The sequence below is a fragment of the Panthera onca genome, chromosome D4 (genome assembly GCF_046562875.1).
Source record: "Panthera onca isolate mPanOnc1 chromosome D4, mPanOnc1 haplotype 2, whole genome shotgun sequence".
NCBI classification, from domain to species: domain Eukaryota; kingdom Metazoa; phylum Chordata; class Mammalia; order Carnivora; family Felidae; genus Panthera; species Panthera onca.
This window is the reverse complement of record NC_138351.1, coordinates 34,673,073-34,691,682: the sequence shown is the minus strand read 5'-3', so window position 1 is coordinate 34,691,682 and position 18,610 is coordinate 34,673,073. Positions and strand designations below refer to the sequence as shown.

The 18,610-nt window shown below is 36.7% G+C and overlaps 1 protein-coding gene across 34 annotated transcripts in view; it reads left to right on the top strand.

Moving 5' to 3' along the window:
• PTPRD (protein tyrosine phosphatase receptor type D) overlaps positions 1 to 18,610 on the top strand; it is a 1,372,973-nt gene that overhangs the window by 1,250,081 nt on the left and 104,282 nt on the right. For 19 of the 34 annotated variants that reach the window (XM_078436828.2, XM_078436827.2, XM_078436819.2 and 16 more), the window contains 2 exons: positions 9,724 to 9,765; positions 10,269 to 10,366. In XM_078436828.2, coding sequence (XP_078292954.2) covers positions 9,724 to 9,765; positions 10,269 to 10,366 — 140 coding nt within the window. The remainder of the gene's footprint in view (positions 1 to 9,723; positions 9,766 to 10,268; positions 10,367 to 18,610) is intronic. The other 15 variants (XM_078436834.2, XM_078436833.2, XM_078436835.2 and 12 more) reach the window with 1 other exon arrangement.

Here is an 18,610-nt window from a genome sequence, read left to right as displayed (position 1 = left end):
AGCATTAAAAGTTAAAAAAAAAATAGGAAGTATGAATGAGAACTGTGTAGACAGGATTATTAGCAGAGTACAGGCAACTACAAACAAGGAAATAGAAATGCCTTCAACCGAGACACCTCCATCTAGAAGTACTTCTCACTTTTACAGGTAATTTTGCAAATATGGTCAAATCCAAAAAAAAGTCTGTAAAGAATATAATCTCCCCAGTATATATGTGAATATTAGATCCATTTATGGAAAGAATCTATTAAATTTCATATAAGTCCTTGGAAAGGAGAATGAATCTTACATTTGAAGGGACATTGGTTAGCTCACCAATAGCTTTACAAAATCACAGTGGGGACCTGAGTTTATAGGAGGTATCATTTAACTGAGGTTAGACTTATTACATCAAATGGGTAATGGAATAAAGTGGGCAAGATGAATAAAGAGGGAGAGGAGATTTAGTAGAGGAAGAGAATAAAGCAGGAGAAGTTGTCCTAAGGTCCTAGCACTTCTGCTCAGGAAGAAGCACTGTGTTGTGCCTTTTAGCTCAGGTAAGCAATCTGCATGAGCTTGGCTTGTTGAATCAGTGTATTTCCCTCCTGTGCTCTCTGATATGGCCTGCTGTCTTGAAAATTTCACCAGTTAAGGAAAAAAAAAAAAAACTAGACCTAGCTGTCAATGTGGAATTCATAGAAATGTGACCATTTGTTTCAATCAGTAGAGATTCTAAGCAATGGCTACAAATTGTCTAATTACTTGCCAAGGGGATTAGGGCAGAAGGCAGGGTTGTTAACCAAACCTTTCTGTGCTTTTTCCTTGCCTCTTGTTCACAAATAACCAAGGGCTCTCCTGGATGATGCAATAAAATGACCCTATAGTAGGGGTTACACAGCAAATGATATGACGCTCCTTAAGTTTTGGATTTTAAACCATTTCACTGTCTGAAATGTGCTTTTATATACATCATACCTTTGGAAGTATAATCATTTATCCACAAACATAAAATTTGACAATACTTATTAATGGTATTCCTAAGTAGAGGATTAGCCATCCAGATTTTAACTTCGAACAAATGACTTTCAAAGAAATAAAAAACCTGTGATTTATATAATGAGGCCCTAGCACTGAACTTGTTCATGAAAGCAAATTTACTTCCACTTCTGATGGATCTGTTGAGGAAGATAAAATACCAAACAAACATTTCCATTTGAAATTCAGTAGGTATCTCAGAAGGTAAAGGAAGCACATCAGTCAGTTCACTAATTCTATGAATTCTCCTTTCTTTTCAAAAAATTCTTGGGGATGAAAAAACTATTTACTTTTAAGTATTTATTCTTGTTGAAGAGCCTAGATATAAGGAGGCAGACATTTTCCCTCAATTCTACCCAATACTCCAAAGGTATTGAAAATACATTCTAAATTTCATATAAATACAGAATTCTGAACATGTAAGTACTTCAAAGAAATATACCTTGAACCTCAGTACCACAAACATCCCTATCTCTGGGTCAGGAAAAGATATGTCAGAATTCTGTCCACTGTGTCTCCACTAAGGCAAAGTAAAGGCAGAGAAAACTGTTGCATTCAGTATAAACATCTTTGCAAGGTTGTGGGATGTGGGGAAAAAACATGGTTTTAGTTCACTTTCCAAATTTCAGATGACAATATAGTTGCTGTATTAGTGAAACACTATATCCAAGCATTTGAACAGGGTGAGGAAGACTCACATCTTCCTGACTGAGAGCAGGTACCTCTGCTCATAGATATTTTCCATGAATGTGTTTATTAGCCAGAATACTGTGTGTTAAAGTTCAGGTGGCAGTATACAATAAGTTGTATTTAAAACCTGAACTACCCAATCTATTAAAATAATGTATAAGTCATCAGTTATTGGTGTACTGGCTCAGGCAGAACACGTATGAAACATGTATTTCAAATACAATGTTTGTATCACCCATAGCCTACAAAATTAGAGTACCAGTGGGCAAGAAGGTATCACTTAGCTAAGGTTAGACTTATCACCTGAAATGTAAGATTGGATAAAATGAGTAAAGGAGAGAGGAGATGTTGTAGAAGAATATGCTAAAGTTACTAACTGCTAACCAAGTTTTACAAGTCTTTAAGGTCTGTAGAGGAAGGGGAAAATACTTAAAGATGATTTTAAAAGAATGCTGTATTAAACCTCATAAATCTTTGTGGATGGCAGAAGCTGGGTATGCATCAAGATGGATTCACAGATGAGTTACATGTTAAACAAAATTGAACTGAACTGTGCCCAGTCAGCCTAGGTTGGGAGGAAAAGTTCCCTTTTTTTCTCCAAAATTTCCCAAGTCGTCTTACTACCCTTACTTCTCAATAATTATTTTTCTTGATTACAAAAGCAGCACATGCTTATTGGGGAAATTAAAATAGAAAATAAGCTTGCTAACAATTTTGTAGATAGGTTGTAGCTACACAGGTGTGCATTATAGCAAATATTTTTTATGTTTCAAAATTTTCATAAATTGGAAAAGGTGAAAAAAGCGCTTTTAGAAAAGAAAACCTACTCTATGTCCCCATGCTTCTAAATTTTCTTTTTTTTTTTTTTTGGACATATTTAAAATATAAGTAAAAGATTTCCTATAACTGCTCCAAATTTGCCCTTTAGAAATAGCCACCATAAGTATCCTTCTAGACTTTTTTACATGTATATACAGTTCTTTAATTGATAATAATTGTATAGCAGGTATATAGACAGATAGAAAGGTGCAAATACATAAAATTGTCTGGTTTAAAATTTAACTGTAGGGGCGCCAGGGTGGCTAAGTCGGTTAAGCATCCGACTTCAGCTCAGGTCACAATCTCGCGGCCCGTGAGTTCGAGCCCCGCGTCAGGCTCTGGGCTGATGGCTCAGAGCCTGGAGTCTGCTTCCGATTCTGTGTCTCCCTCTCTCTCTGCCCCTCCCTCGTTCATGCTCTGTCTCTCTCTGTCTCAAAAATAAATAAACGTTAAAAAAATTTAAAATAAAATAAAAATAAAATTTAACTGTATAAACATAAACCTTTTCCCAAGTTAGTGTGTTAGGTTTTATCTCCTTAGCAGCCAATGGTATTGATGTTATTCTGTTCTACAGATGACACAAAATGTAGTGGCTCATTCCTTATTAATGGGGGCTATTTTCCATGTTTTACTCTTGCAAATGATACTGCAGTGAGCAGTACTGAGCCCGCATCTTTTCACCTCTTTGTTGCTACCTCCAAATGTTGGACACCTGGAAATGGCAATTACAGGGTCCTAGGGTAGGCACATTTGCTATTTTCATAGAGACTGCCAATTACAGAGTTTTCTGAAATATTGTAAAAAAGCTTTTACTTGCAGTGTAGCAGCCCCTCTGAGCCACAGCCTGCAGCATTGAACAGAATGATGAAAATAAATATAATATCATCCCAAGATGGTGATGAATAAGAAAACCAAAGAAGCTACTGATATGTGTTCATATATCTACTTTTTCCCCAACAAAGCAAATTTAGAATTTCAGCATCTCAGAGAAATAAGCCTTCTTTCTAGTACAAAAAAAAAAAAAATTGTATGAGAACACATAGCTAATGGCCTCATATTGTATACCAGCCACCACCTTTCCCTGTGCGTGTAAAATTCTTCCTCCCTGTGCCCTTTCATTGATTTGTCAGTTTCCATCAGAAATTTTCTTCATTTTTTCCTGTGAATTTCATTCTTCCAGTATCTGTACTCCTTCTCACATGCCTCTCTCTGCAAACCCCCCACAAAAAAAATAAATAAATAAACTTCAAACAACAACAAAAACTTCTAGAATGTGTACTTGCACCTTTTAAGAAAAGAAATTTAAAAATTGATGGTCAGATGTACAACATAAGAGCCTCATTTTCATTCTGAGGATGACCTTAATATGTTTTTCCCTAAAGCATACATGGATGGTAGGTGATTGATGGGCTATGAAAAACAAAACCAAACTGGTAAAAAGTTACCGTATCAGAAATAGCAGTTTCAGCAGCAGAAATGTCTGCACAGCAGCTGAACGGGCTTTAAAAGCTTCTGAGGCATCTCTTCTGATCCATTAGTGCTATTAATTGGATCAATGCTAACAAGATCCATTTTTATACATATATTTATCTTCATATTTTGTACCATAAGAAACTTACATATACGACCTTGCTTAAGAACACCATGTGTGTTCTTTGTATGTTATACCTCAAAAACTATGGTTCATTGAATAGAAATAGTACATTTTTGATATAAAGAAATACAGTTTGTTCAAATTCTCCATTTTGAGAAACCTATGTAAAAATGAATTTTATTTATGCTCTCCACTGCTTACCTGAAAAAGCACTCTTGGAACACCTTTCCCTTAATGATGATCCTAGTCATGGATTAAGTCAAATTCTCATTATTGTCCTGCCACATAGCAATTATATCTTATAAATCAGTGTTCTCTTTTGCCTTTAATTCATTATTCATTTGTGAGACAAATTGTAAACATAGAGTATTTGTATATCATTCAGAGTACTCTAAAAAGTACATAAATTATGTTAAAATCTGACCATTATTTTACAAACTAATTTTCTCCCTGTGACTGTTAACTTAGTGAACTACATTTTTGACACAGATGCATCACTGATTTGATGAACAAATTATTTTCTCCCTGTTCCATGACCACAAATTGTTCTCCACACTTCATCACAGTTTTTTGGAAAGGAAAACCATGAAGAGAGTAGTATTGAATCATCACACATATATCCTAACATTAAAAAAAAAAAAAATCATCTAAAAGATGTTCACCATTATTAGTGACCTCAAAATCATTACTTAGCAAAATAATTATACAGTGGCTATTGGTATTAAATGCAAGATTTTAAAAAATTTAAAAATAAGGCAAGTATTTGGTAACGTCTCTGTCTAGATAAAGTTATTTGAAGATATTATTGATTAGATTACTTAGCAAAATAAAACAACTTTTAGAAGGCAAAAGCATTGTAAATTGAGCTTTTGAAGAAATCTTCCAAATACTACTAGTTTTTTAACACTTTTTAAAATGTATTTATTTATTTTGAGAGAGAGAGAGAAAGAGCACAAGCAAGGGAGGAACAGAGAGGGAGAGACAGAATCCCAGAGTCACACGGTTAGCACAGAGGTCCATGTGGGACTCAAACTCGTGACCACGAGATCATGACCTAAGCTGGAGTCAAGAGTCAGACGTTTAACCGACTGAGCCACCCAGGGGCCCCTACAGTTTTAACATTTTGAATGTATACCATTAGTATATTTTTAGTTCCGGTTCTCATGGAAACCCACAACATTTTGACAAGAGGTGACTGGAAAATACAGGTGTGTGTAGGAGTGCCTTTTACCTCTTCCCAACCATGGGACATATCTTTAAATGAAGCTATTATTGACACATTTTCTATAAACTGAGGATGCTTGAGATCTCTGTGTCAGGACATAAATAGCCCAAACATTCTCACAGACCAATATTTATGTACATGGCACCACTCCTTCAGGATGTTAAGTGGTATAAGAGACAGTATGGCATAATGAAAAATGTCCTAAATGAGAAGTGACAAGATCTAGGATCAAATCCTCCACGTAGCCTTAGTTTTACTAATAGTGATGACCTTGATGAAGTCATTTTCCTAACTGATAAAATTAATATGGGAAAGAAGAAGAAATAAATGAACTCCCAAGGGGTGACCCATGCAGGAAGTATACATTGTCACACCCCACCATACACACCTGATGTCTAGCCCATGGTCTTGTGGATACAAGCATGATGTTACTCTCAACCTACTTGGATTTTAATTTACACGAGAAAGGAACATTTTGCTGTTTTAAAACAGAGGTCACAATTTAGTTAGCCAAATGTGTCCTGCAGAGGTCCTGTCTTTGACTCCCACTGGGTTTCAGCAAAATTTTGAGGCAACAATGAAAACATATCATAATCTGTGTTTGCAGTTGCTACTGAAAACCTGAAAAGTCTTACCTCATGGCTCTGCAATTCTCCCTGGAAGATATCGACTAGAGCTGAATAGTTTGACCCTTGTACAAGTTCTCCACAATCTACACCAGCCCTAAACATGACCCTGACATTGAGACTGAATGTCAGTTGCCATTCATCTCATGCATATTTTTATTTTGCATATAATAGAAAAATATTCTTTTCTAGAGCCTCCTTTGAAAGTAGGGAAATGAAAGACAGTCATAGAAGGCTGCTTGCTGCAAGGAAATGAGTATGAGTGCATTTGTTTGTGAAGGTGTTTGCTATGCCCTACCTTGTCATCTTCAGTCATTTACCTTACCAATCTGTCCCCTTCAGCCCCTGAAGACTTTGCGCCCTGCTTGAGAAGATTGTAACTGCCATTCCAGAATTAATACAGTAGTAAGATGCCAAAACCACTTAAGATTTTATTTACTAGATGGACTAATGCATGAGGTCATTTATCTTTTCTGGACTTCAGAGTCTTCTTGTGTAAAATGAAAATGCTGGGCTTAAGTGATCTCTAAAATACCTCTCAGCTTAAAATGCCATGGTTTTAAAGTTCCAGTTCTTATAAGGAAGCCCTCATGACATTACTATCACAAATATGTTTCCTATTAAAAGTAGCCATCATGGCTTTTCCTCCAACCTAAGGCAAATTTCAGTGACTACATCCATTTTTCATGCTGACAGAGTATATTGTGGATATCATGGCTCCAAAATGAGAACACTGTTCAGTTTCAACGTGTGCCTTTAAAGTGCACTTATGTTGTGCATTTGTAGCTTTGAACTGATAAGGTCATGACCCAGGCAAGTCCTTATCAGCTGTGAGCTGCAATTCAAGTTCTTTGCTACTAATAATAGCTAAAGTATTAAAGCGTGCTCAATAGAGAATCAGAGCAAATTCGAGGTATTACTGAAAAAAAGCATATTGCATTCTTGTAAACTCCAATAAAGTTTTTGAGTGGAAAAAAATGAATACATGGAGTTACAGCGCCCCCCCCCCCCCCAACAAGATAATTTCCATTGGACTGGGAGCCATGGCTTGAGAGCTTTAAAAAGATCAACACCTGTTTCACACCCGCAGAGATTCTGACTTAATTGGTCTGGTGTGTAGCCTGGAAAAAAGGAATTTGAAAGCACCTCAAATGATGCTAATGTAAAAATTCTTTTCTAATAAAATATTGGTTTGTAGACTGTGAGAAATACCCATGTTGCCCAGACAAAAGATTGAAAAGATACTATATTGAGGTCAACATCACAGTTTTCTTGGTGTCTGCTTATCTATTCAGACTCTAACATGCTTGATTATATCATATAAAATTGTTTCCATGATGGACAATGGAAAAGTTTGGGGGGGAATCAAGATCCTTGGTGATTCTTTCCTGGTATGAGCTGGAGTTTCATGTTAGAGGAATTTCATCCTTGATTTATTACGTAGCATAATTTTTATGATGCTGTTTATTTGTTTCAAATACATGACATAGCATCATACTTTTTGGTTAGCTAAAGAAAATGGTATTGAATTTAAATAATTCAAAAAGTAGACAATTCAATTGCATGCATTTTCTGTTTTGTAGAAGTAAATGTTCCTTAGATCTCAAAGAGAAGTTACAAGAACTTTTAGAACCTTTGCCTGTGAACTGTGTAGATGAGACCCTTCTCTGTTCCATATGTTTAGAAATCCTATCTACATGAGGTACAAGTGGTAGTTATAAAGAAGGAAGTGACTCCAGAATTTACCTAGCTCTGCGGTTTTATTTTACAGATTAAAAAAAAAAAATGAGGTTCTTGATAATGAGTGATTTGTCCCTATTAGGAGATGGCAAAACCAGAAAGAGAACTCCTACCCATATTCTAGTCTAGGATGTCTTCTCCTATATCATCAGAGTCCTACACGTTCTCCTCCCCTTCCTGTGAAACATCCATTCTGGCGTTTTTACTTGTCAAGAATTTTGGTGCAACATAATACATACTTATGTGTCTTAAATGATAGTTCTTGAATGCTAAGGTATCTGTATATTATATATACGTCCTGATTTAGGTGATGAGTCAGTACAGGCTTACTTGCATTTCTGTATAACTAGCTTCCAAAGTAAATATGTTGATCACATCTTTGGTTGATTATTATGGTCTTCTACTGCTGTTATACTAATACTTTTCCCATCTCCAACTGGCTTTACTTTTTGCAGCTTTGAGCAGTAATTCAGTCCCCTACGCCTCCCTGATTGGCTCTGTGTCCTCCCTCTCTAGCCAAACCACCACTCAGTCCATATATGATAATAACTCTCTCCCACGATTCGCTCGAAAAGGTCTAAACATCTTTGTCTCTTTATTTTCTCTGTTGAAGCACTGTAATGGATGTCCACATCATTCCATTTCCATTTCCAGATAAGCCTAGAGTCTCTTGTGCCTTCGCATTTCCATTCTTGTCATTGGGGGTGCCTCATCTGGATAAGATCACTTTAATTATTAGACCACTGTCACCCATCTCCTCCCTCCACAGAATGCAAATTAGTTCAATTCTACCATCTATTTGGAAAAGTTCCAGAAATGGCCTCCAACATTTTGATCCAAATACACAATTATATCAGCAACAAAGAATTTCTACTTCTCAGCCAACTCATTTTTATTGGATCTTCCACCAAGATTTTAGTTGACTGGAAGCCATAAATGCTAAAACACCACCTATCATAGCACTGTGCAAAAATGATGAAATTGTCTAGAAGAAGCAAACTAGTTTTTTACTTACCAGAAGTATTGATAATTTGGCATTTGAGATACAGGAACTTACTGGGTGGCTTTCAGTAATGGCATAATTCCTAAAATGCCCATAAAGTAATCACATGTCATGTTGACTTAATGGTCACCATTCCATAGCCTAACACCTTCCAGAGAGTCTCAGGACAGCAGAATGTCAACATGACCTCCAGTTTGAGCTCCTCCCCCATTCCTTTTCAGTTTCAGAGGCTTCCCTGGGGGCATGCTAGTTCAAGTTTTTCTAGCCAGCTGGAATTTGTATCCATAAGACATGAGTCAGCGATGCTCTCTCATGGTACTTATAAAAAATTCATCACAAAGAAATAAAATGTAAATCACATGAAAAGCGAGAAAACATTGGAAAGACCCAGGAATCACCAAATTAGTGATAGATTATTTTTAACGGAATCTGTGAAATTAATCTCACTTCAGCTGGCAGACGGAACTAAGATGTGCCGCCCCTGTCACTGCTTTCTTTCTTTTTCCATCCTCTTTCACTCCTTGTCCTTTGACCATTTGCTCACTCTCTTGCATTCATTTCCCATTCATGGACAAAGATGTTTACACCTGAAGTAGATTGTAGGTTTGCTGGGAGTTGAAACTTGGGGACCTGGGGCAAATACCATAAAGCTGTTAGTGTGTGGCCATTTATAAATGTCCAGGTGAAGGCCACGGCCCCAACCTCTACAATCTGCTACTAGTGGAAACATTTTTGAAACTCAGTTTGGTGTCTGATTTTGTCATCAGTGATTATCGTCTATGAACTGTGGTGCATGCCATTCTTTGTGCCCATGTTTGCATGTGAATGTCAATCACCTTCAGGTATGTGAACTATTAAAGCGATCTTAATCAAGTCACAATGTATAGTGAATCCTGTAAAAACATGTAGTGTTTTTATCAGTCCTTTATAAAAGTATATCAGACTATCCATTTCATTTTTTTTAACAAATCCGTTCTATTTTATTTTATTTACATCATCATTTCCTTTGCAGGTTCAGATGATTCCGGTTACCCTGGTAACCTTCATTCTTCAAGTTAGTTTTCCTTGATTATGCATAAGTCACTTTATGTTTCCTATCAAGCTACTATACTCTTTCCCTTTTAGGCCTTTCTCAGTGTCTGTTTTCTTAGTTCACTTTACACCATTTAATTCCACACGATTTCCATTTCATACAGTGCAGGAGAAGGAGTTTGAAATGACATAACAGTCATTACTCAAAGCAGAAGTTGACATCAAGCCTGACTGTCAGTTTTCTCCGCTAACTGCATTAATTCATAGCACAATAACGCTTTCTTTTACACTAGGAGTGTTAGTTTGGGGATCATGCTTGGTGACTTTTCATTTGGCTACAAAATTCATCCTTCCAGAGCATGTCCTGCTTTGAGTAACCAAACTATCTGCCTGCTTCCTCACATTAAACATCTTTACTACTCACATGTCTTCAGGCCATTTCTAACTATAGTATTCTCTATATTTTGGAATAGTTAGCATCGTTTTCATTTGTTTTCAAATGTGTTTCTTCTTTCCTTTTAATAGGTATGGCTAGCCATCCTCCAATTCCTATCTTGGAACTTGCAGATCACATTGAAAGGTTGAAAGCAAATGACAACTTGAAGTTTTCCCAGGAATATGAGGTATTTCAGTGTGTTTATACTTGACAGTAATTTCAAGAATTGCCCCCCTCTTCTTTTTGACCATATTCTTAAAAAAATAACTTCATCAGTGCTTTTTCTTTTAAATATGACTCCAAATAGGATATAAAAGTTGATAACAAATAGGCGACGGAAAAGTGTCTGTACAATCAATATAGTAGTTGCCCTTTTAAAAGGTGTTTATATTCGGTGTTAATGAGGTTGATTTTTCTTTTCTGGTTTTAAGTTCATATACTATATTGTATTGATAAGCTTCCTCATATATCAGATAGGTGCCAAATATATTGATTCATGGCCAGAGGCCTCCCTGAAAAAGCATGATGACAGGGAGTAAGTTGATATTTCTCCATACACTTAGTTTTCCATGGCCTGAAAACCCTTTAATTATGTCCATGTTCATGTCCATGTCCATGTGGGTGTACATGATTTTACCCTTCAGCCTTAAAATAATGCTAGACTTAATATTAAGATAGCCATATGTTCCTGGAATATTGCCTATTTTTGAACAATGGTGAACTGAATAGTATCTTAAAATTTCAGAATCCTTATAGATTCTGTGTGAATGCTTGATGAAAGTGAATGAAAAGTCTTTGTATATTTGTGTGTATTTGGATATTGTGGTATTTATCAAGCAGAAAGTTTTAAAATTGAATTTTCTGATATTCCCCACCCAGCAACAGGGACTCATACTGAAACCAACTCATGAATTGATAACTGAACCATCATTATTCTTTTAGGCCAAGTTTGACTTAGCATAAGATTAAAAAGTACAACTCAAGCCTTATTGTGCCAAATAACAACAGATTGTTGGGTGCCTGAGCAGTCCAAATACCACCATGAAGAGTTTCTACTGATTTACCTAATGGGAATCTTAAAACACATCCCTGTTATCTCTCTTGGTTTCTGTTGTATCAACTCTTTTCTTTCTCAATATTTTATTTAAATTCCATTTAGCTAACATACAGTTTACTGTTAGGTTTAGGTGTAGAATTTGGTGATTCATCACTTACCTACAATACCCGGAGCTCATCACAAGTGCTTATTGTATCAACTTTAAATGCAGCTGTTGGACTAGATGAGCTCTCAGTCCCTACCAGTCCTAAGATTCTGTCCTTTCAGTGAGAACTTCTAAGAGGGGCCCCAAGCTCTAGTGACTACATGGATATTAACTACATGAAGAAGCTCCATGTAAGAGAATGTGGAGCAGTGGGATCTGTGGTAATCTGGATATTTGCATGGACTTTCTGAAGTCTTCAAATCTTTAGTTTTTGATTATTTTAAAGTACTATGCTGACTAAATAAAATGTGTCAGTAGCCCCATGGTCCTCCAGCTTTAAACCACTAGCAATATTTGCATCACTCAAACAATCTCAGTTGTATCCATGGTCTACAGTAACCGGCCTCCTTTAAAGTGGAATTTCTCTAGAAATACTACATGTAAAGATACTATAATAATACTCATTGAGCCATTAGATCAGAAGTACTCCTTGAAAGTAGTTATGAACTGCATGCTGCCAATGTTCCCATTAAAAACTCCCCTAGTAGCCATTGACATGATAGCCCACACTGACTTTTCACCATTTATCATGACGATGGTCTATGATTAAAGCTCCCTGGGCATGAATTGACTCTACTGTGCCTTAACAGCCATGAAGGAGATAGTTAAGTGTTGTATTCATCTGTGATAATAGGATAAAGACCTCTATGTAATATTTTAGGCCACAGAACAACATTTTGAAAAAAATTATTTTACTTGTTATCTTTCATATAAATTTGAATAAATTTTTTTTACTAGCTTATAGTAAAGAACATGAAAGAAAGACAAGGCACATTACCTTCAAACATCTAATTATTTTGGCACAATCACTATGAATTAATGATTACTCAGACTTCTCAAGAGGCATGAAACAAAATTTGCTACTCTGACTCTACCACTGAAACAGAGGTTGAAGACATGGAAGCTGTTTGTACTTATTCTGAGGTCAGAATAGGAAGAAGTAGGTTTAGATTATGGCCCAGTGTTTTTATATCATGTGAGAGACTTCCTTTATTATAAAGAAAATTGGGCTCAGACATTGGATTTAATGACAGCTGGAGGAAGGGACCTGAGAAATTAGTAGCAAGAGCACTGTATATTAAAAATAATTATAAATACTTACAGTTTTCACTTTCTGATACGAGACTGTAAAGTTTTACTTGAACTTAAGTAGCCATGATTTGAGGATGGCATATAGAATGCAGGGAATAAAGTTCTCCTGAAAGTTGGTATCACTCTCAAAGCCATCACATTAGCTGGTGAATCTTTAGACTGATACAGAATAGTATGTATAGGGGCACCTGGGTGGCTCAGTCGGTTAAGCGGCCGACTTCGGCTCAGGTCATGATCTCGCGGTCTGTGAGTTCAAGCCCCACGTCGGGCTCTGTGCTGACCACTCAGAGCCTGGAGCCTGTTTCAGATTCTGTGTCTCCCTCTCTCTCTGACCCTCCCCCGTTCATGCTCTGTCTCTCTCTGTCTCAAAAATAAATAAACGTTAAAAAATTAAAAAAAAAAAAAAAAAGAATAGTATGTATAGATCTTACCAGACAAAGTCTTAGCTAATGACTGTGAAAATTTTGGAAGTCTAATTAAAATTCACCAGAAATGCTGGTTTAGTAGGTCAGCCATGATAACCAGGAATGTCTGTTTTATTTTTTTTTAAGTTTCATTGAGTTGTGATTGACATATAACATTGTACTAATTTGTAGTATACAACATAATGATTTGATATATGTATATATTACAATATGATTACCATAATTATTTGAGTTAACATCTATCACCTTACATTTTTCTTATAGGAACTTTTAAGATCTACCTTTTAGCACCTTTCAAATATAAAATATTGTTAACTATAGTCATCATGTTGTATATTACACCTCTGGGACCTATTTGTAACTAGAAATTTGTAGCTTTTAACCACCTTTAACCTTTTCCCCTATCTCCCACCTGTTCTCTATTTCTATAAATTTGTTTTTTTAAGATTCCACATATAAGTGAGATCATACAGTGCTTATCCTTGTCTGTCTGGCTTATTTCATTTAGTATATTGCCCTCAAGTTCCATCCATGTTGTCACAAATGGCAGAATTTCCTTCTTTCTTTATGACTGAATAATAACCCAATGCATATACATGCAATGACCTGAGCTGAAGTCGCATGCTTTACCAACTGAGCCACCCAGGCACCGCTGTTTGTTTTTTGATACTTAGTTGTATGAGTTCTTTGTACACTTTGGATAGTGACTCCTTATTAGATATATAATTTGCAAATATTTTCTCCCAGGGAGTGTCCATTTTAAAAGAGCACTTCAGGGGACTTTGATGCAGGTGCTCTGAAGACTTCAATTTAAGAAACATTATTGGTTTAGGATAATATATGACAGAGTATCATCCTCCAGCCTTCATTTCACCATCCCCTGAAATGGCAAATAAACCAATGTATAAGATTCATTTGACAGGCATCACAGTCAACATTACCATTATCAATATCATAGACATAAATCCTATTTGTAGTAGACTCATTGTAAGTCACTACAGCTCCTACAGTCTGCTTAAGGGGGGAAAGGAGGACTTAGCTTTATTTATTATAAATTATCTACTTATTATGAATTTATTTTTTAGAAATTGTCTATTATAGAGCCAAAGGCTAAAAATGTAGCTATGCTTCAAACACTGTTGTCTCTAACTGAGGTATTTTGGAGATCACCCGACATCCTCTTTGAAATTTTTATTTTTGTACTTTTATCTGGACTGACTGCATTCTTCCCATTGCATGTGCCAACTTCTTTTGTTTCTCCCACCCATGTATAGAAAATGTGGCCTTTGATCATATTTTCATTAACAGAGAGTCCCCCTAAAGAGGCAACAATTTTCTTTCCAGTAAAATTCCAAATGTAAGAGAACAAACTCTGAACTCCAATTGACTCATTTTGTTGTGGAGACAAACATGAGGACATAGCTGCTAGCAGTGCACCTATTTAGATCTTGCTTCTTCCTTCAGTTCAAAAAAAGGAAGTTACTATGGAAAGGGGCTTGTGAGCTAGGAGGAGGAACCAGTAATTATCCACCATACTACCACAGGAAAGCACTATGCTAAGTTCCGGGAAGAATGTAGAATTTATAAGAAACCTTTACATCCAGGAAGTCTAGCAGGCAAAATTAATGTATACATGCAAAAATAATAAAAAGAATACCAAGTTGCTAATTCGAAATACTAATGGAATGCTTTTGGGATTTAGTAAAGATCAGAGTGAGATGAGAAACTGGGCAAGGTATTGAAGAAAAGGTGGTACCAGTAGTGGAGCTAAGAAGAAAAGGAGTGAAGAGTATTTTGTGGTAGGAAGGATCAAAGGCACTTTCAAGGATGCTCTGGACTTTTACATTCAAAGTGTGGACTACAGAATAGCAACATTAGCATCCCTGGGAGCTTATTAGAAATGCAGATTTTTAGGCAGTATCCGAAACATACTGAATCAGAATCTGCATTTTAACAAGGCATCCTGGTGATAAGTTTGTATAAGTATATTTGGAGGTGGGGGAAGCACTAAGTATACGTGTTATGATGGATCAAATTGTTTCTGGTGGGGAATTGGGTGAAATGAAGTCAGGCAATGAACAGGGCCAAGAATTGTAATGAGCTTTCATTGCCAGACACCATTGGCAAGCCTGGGGTGGATTGATGGTGGAAAGAATATGGACTTTGGACTCAGACAAATTTGTATTCTGATTTGAACACTTGGTATGGCTGTAACCTTGCATAATAATATAACCCTATGAGTTTCTCATGTGTAAAATGTGTTACTATGAGAATTAGAGAATATGTATGCATATTTGTATGAATTTCAAGACATACTTGTAGGGTGTGTGTGTGTGTGTGTGTGTGTGTGTGTGTGTGTGTAAAATAAGGGGCTCAATAATGGTAGCTGAAAGGTTGCACTAATTTTACGTAGCCAGTGAAAGATTTTATAGTGAAGTAATTGTTTGTATTTATTTATAAATTAATAGTGTTAAGCTCCTATCATACCTACCATCAAGTACTATACTTTCTCATTGAACAGGCCTGTCAGTGCAAAATTATAATAAAATATAATCAGTCCTATGCCCAAAGTTCTTCAAAGTATGATGAAAATACAGAGCACACTTAACGTGGTGGTTTCTTAAGAAATTAATCTGTCATCCATGTACATAATGGAAAAAAAAGAAAACGGAGACAGGAAGAATAATTAGGGGACTGTATATCAATTCTTACATGTTCAAATTATTTAAGCATGCAAATAGCATTGTTAGAAATGGAGATGTTTGGGGAAGCTGGGTGTCTCAGTTTGTTAAGTGTCTGACTTCAGCTTGGGTCATGATCACGTGGTTTGTGGTTGGGCCCTGCATCAGGCTCTGTGCTGACAGTGCAGAGCCTGCTTGGGATTCTCTCTCTCCCTCTTTCTCTTCTCCTTCCTGTCTCTGTCTCTGTCACTCTCTTAAAATAAATAAATAAACTTAAAAAAAGAGAGTTGGTTCACTGTTGAGTGGATATATTCACCCCATCCCCACTAGTCAATACCTCAACACAAAGGCATCCCAGTGGTCACTAGCAAGAAAAGCTACAAAGTCAGAGAAGATGTGAAACCATCTCCCAATTTGGTCTTCAAGTTGCATTTCCCAGTATCCATACTGTAGATAGAAATAATCCCAATATCCATACTGTACTTCAGGTACATTATAGACTTCATACATGGGTTGAGATAATAACCTCTTTTTAAATACAGTTACAACTGCACAGTTTCTTCCAAGTTCCTAACAGCTGACTTACAAATAGATGTAAGTAGTTATCTGCCATCTAGCCTCAAATGAGTGATAACTATCTCTCTCAGTAATGTTATCTTAAACATAGACATTAAAACTACTCTAAGAGCAGTCTTTTTGTTGGATCAGAGCAGAGTGAGAAACTATGCTGCTCAGAAGGCCTACCTTTGACCTCTTCTGTTCTCACCATAAAACCCAGTACCAATGTCTTTGCTACCATCTGTGGATGTGTATTATCTTTTATCTCAGCACTCAAGTGTCCTCCATCATTTAGCATCCAGATGGGCTGAGGTTTTCTTCCTGTACTCATGGCAACACTCTCACATTTCCTGTCTATGCAGATGATAATGAGCCTCTTATCTGAAACATTCCAGATATTGGTGTCCTGTCTTTCTGTTTTAGTAACAGCATGTATGTGGCACCTTTGTCTAGAAGGCTAAATTTTTCACAATACTCTAGTGGGACAGGTAACAGAAAAAGATAGAATATTTCCTTCATGAATAAGGAAATATATCAAGACAGTGCCAAGACATATAGAGATATCTAAAAATGCTGCTTATATCATATTTTTACATGCTTAGAGCTGAACCTCTGTAGTTGAACCCTTTCATCTCAGGGATAAAGAACAAAGTTGAGAAAGGAATTACATGCCTAGAACGTGGCTGAACCAGATCACAAATTTATTCCTTCTTTTTTCTTTTTAAAGTTTATTTATTTACTTTGAGAGAGAGCAAAATTGTGAGTCAGGGAGGGATAGAGAGAGAGAATCCCAAGCAGACTCCCTACTGTCAGCACAGAGCCCAGTGTGGGGCTCGAACTTAGGAACTATGAGATAACGACCTGAGCCAAAACCGAGAGATGGGTGCTTAACTAGTAGGCCATCCAGGTGTCCCAAATTTATTCCTTCTTATTGTTAAAAGGACGCTGTGCCTCAACCTATCTGCTCTAGAGACCTAAATATTTTGCTGTTTTCTTCTTACTATGGCCTGATTTTCTATAAATCTAGTCCTAAGTCCCCAACTAGATCAATATTTATACTAAAAATTTCTATGAAAATATCATGGTTACCAATTTGTGCTGCATGACTATCCCTGGGAAAACCCAGTGGTTTTCCCGACATGCTTCCTATGACATTTATTTTCTCCATAGATAGTTTCTTCATTCCCAGAGGTAAATATTACATTTCCTTGTAAAAGGACAAAACTGTCATCAAAGCAATAGCCACAAAAGAAAAAATTTCTATTTTCCCAAGGAATAGGCTCTTGGTATATTTGGCCATGTGTGCCACAGTGCATCTGTCGGCCTAAAGCATTCATTACTAAATGTTTCATAAATCTCCAAGCATTCATAATGTAAAACCACTTGTCAGTTCTGCTTTCAATTAGTTTATAATTTATCTGTAAACTCACGAGGATGGACATGCATTAGAGCATTACACAGATACAAATAAGAAACCAGACACACACAGATGATTTTTTTTCCAGCTTTGAAGGTACTGAATTTTTTCGAAGTGGCTCCTCCGACTTACTTTTCTGAAGGGAGAAAGTAGTAGATGACAGAGATCTGTTTTCATCTCTCTCTCTCTCTTATTTTTTTTAGTTCATTTATTTATTTTGAGAAAGAGGGAAAGTGGGGTAGGGGCAGAGAGAGAGAGTCCGAATCCCAAGCAAGTTCCGCACTGTCAGCACAGAACCCGATGCAGGGCTTGAACCCATGCATGAACCATGAGATCATGACCTGAGCCGAAATCAAGAGTTGAACACTTAACCGACTGAACCACCCAGGAGCCCCCTTATTTTCATCTCTTAGGCAAAGTTGAAGAGTGTAATAGACCAAGCAAAAGCCTTAATTTTTAAATATTGAAACATGAGCCACATGAGATGATAGTTTGCTTTTTTTTTTTAATTTTGAGCAAATATGGTAGCTTGTGTGATGTAATGAGAAAAATAAATGATTTCATAAAACAAAAAGTAGTAAGAACTACTACTTTTAAAAACTACTACGTTTTTTATACTGGGCTGGGTAAACCAGCTTCCTTCATGGGGGATGAATGGCTAAGTTTACTATTCCAAAGCACAATCTCCTGATATTCTAGGATCAGGGGCTTGGGTGAGGAAGCTGTTACCTACATCCTTGAGTACGCAGCTGTTTTACTGCCTGGGCCCAAACCCCTCTGCCTGCCATTCAGGGCCCTATGGTCATTGAGCTAACAGTGAGACTAGGGTGGCACAGTGGGTAAGGACATAGGCACTGGATTCCAGCTGCCTAAGTTTGGCTGCTGGATCAAGCTGTATGACCTTATGTGAATAACTGAACCTCTGTTTTATTACTTGTTTCGTGTCTGCAAAGGAACTAATCATAACACCTCATATGTAATTAAAAATAAATGGAT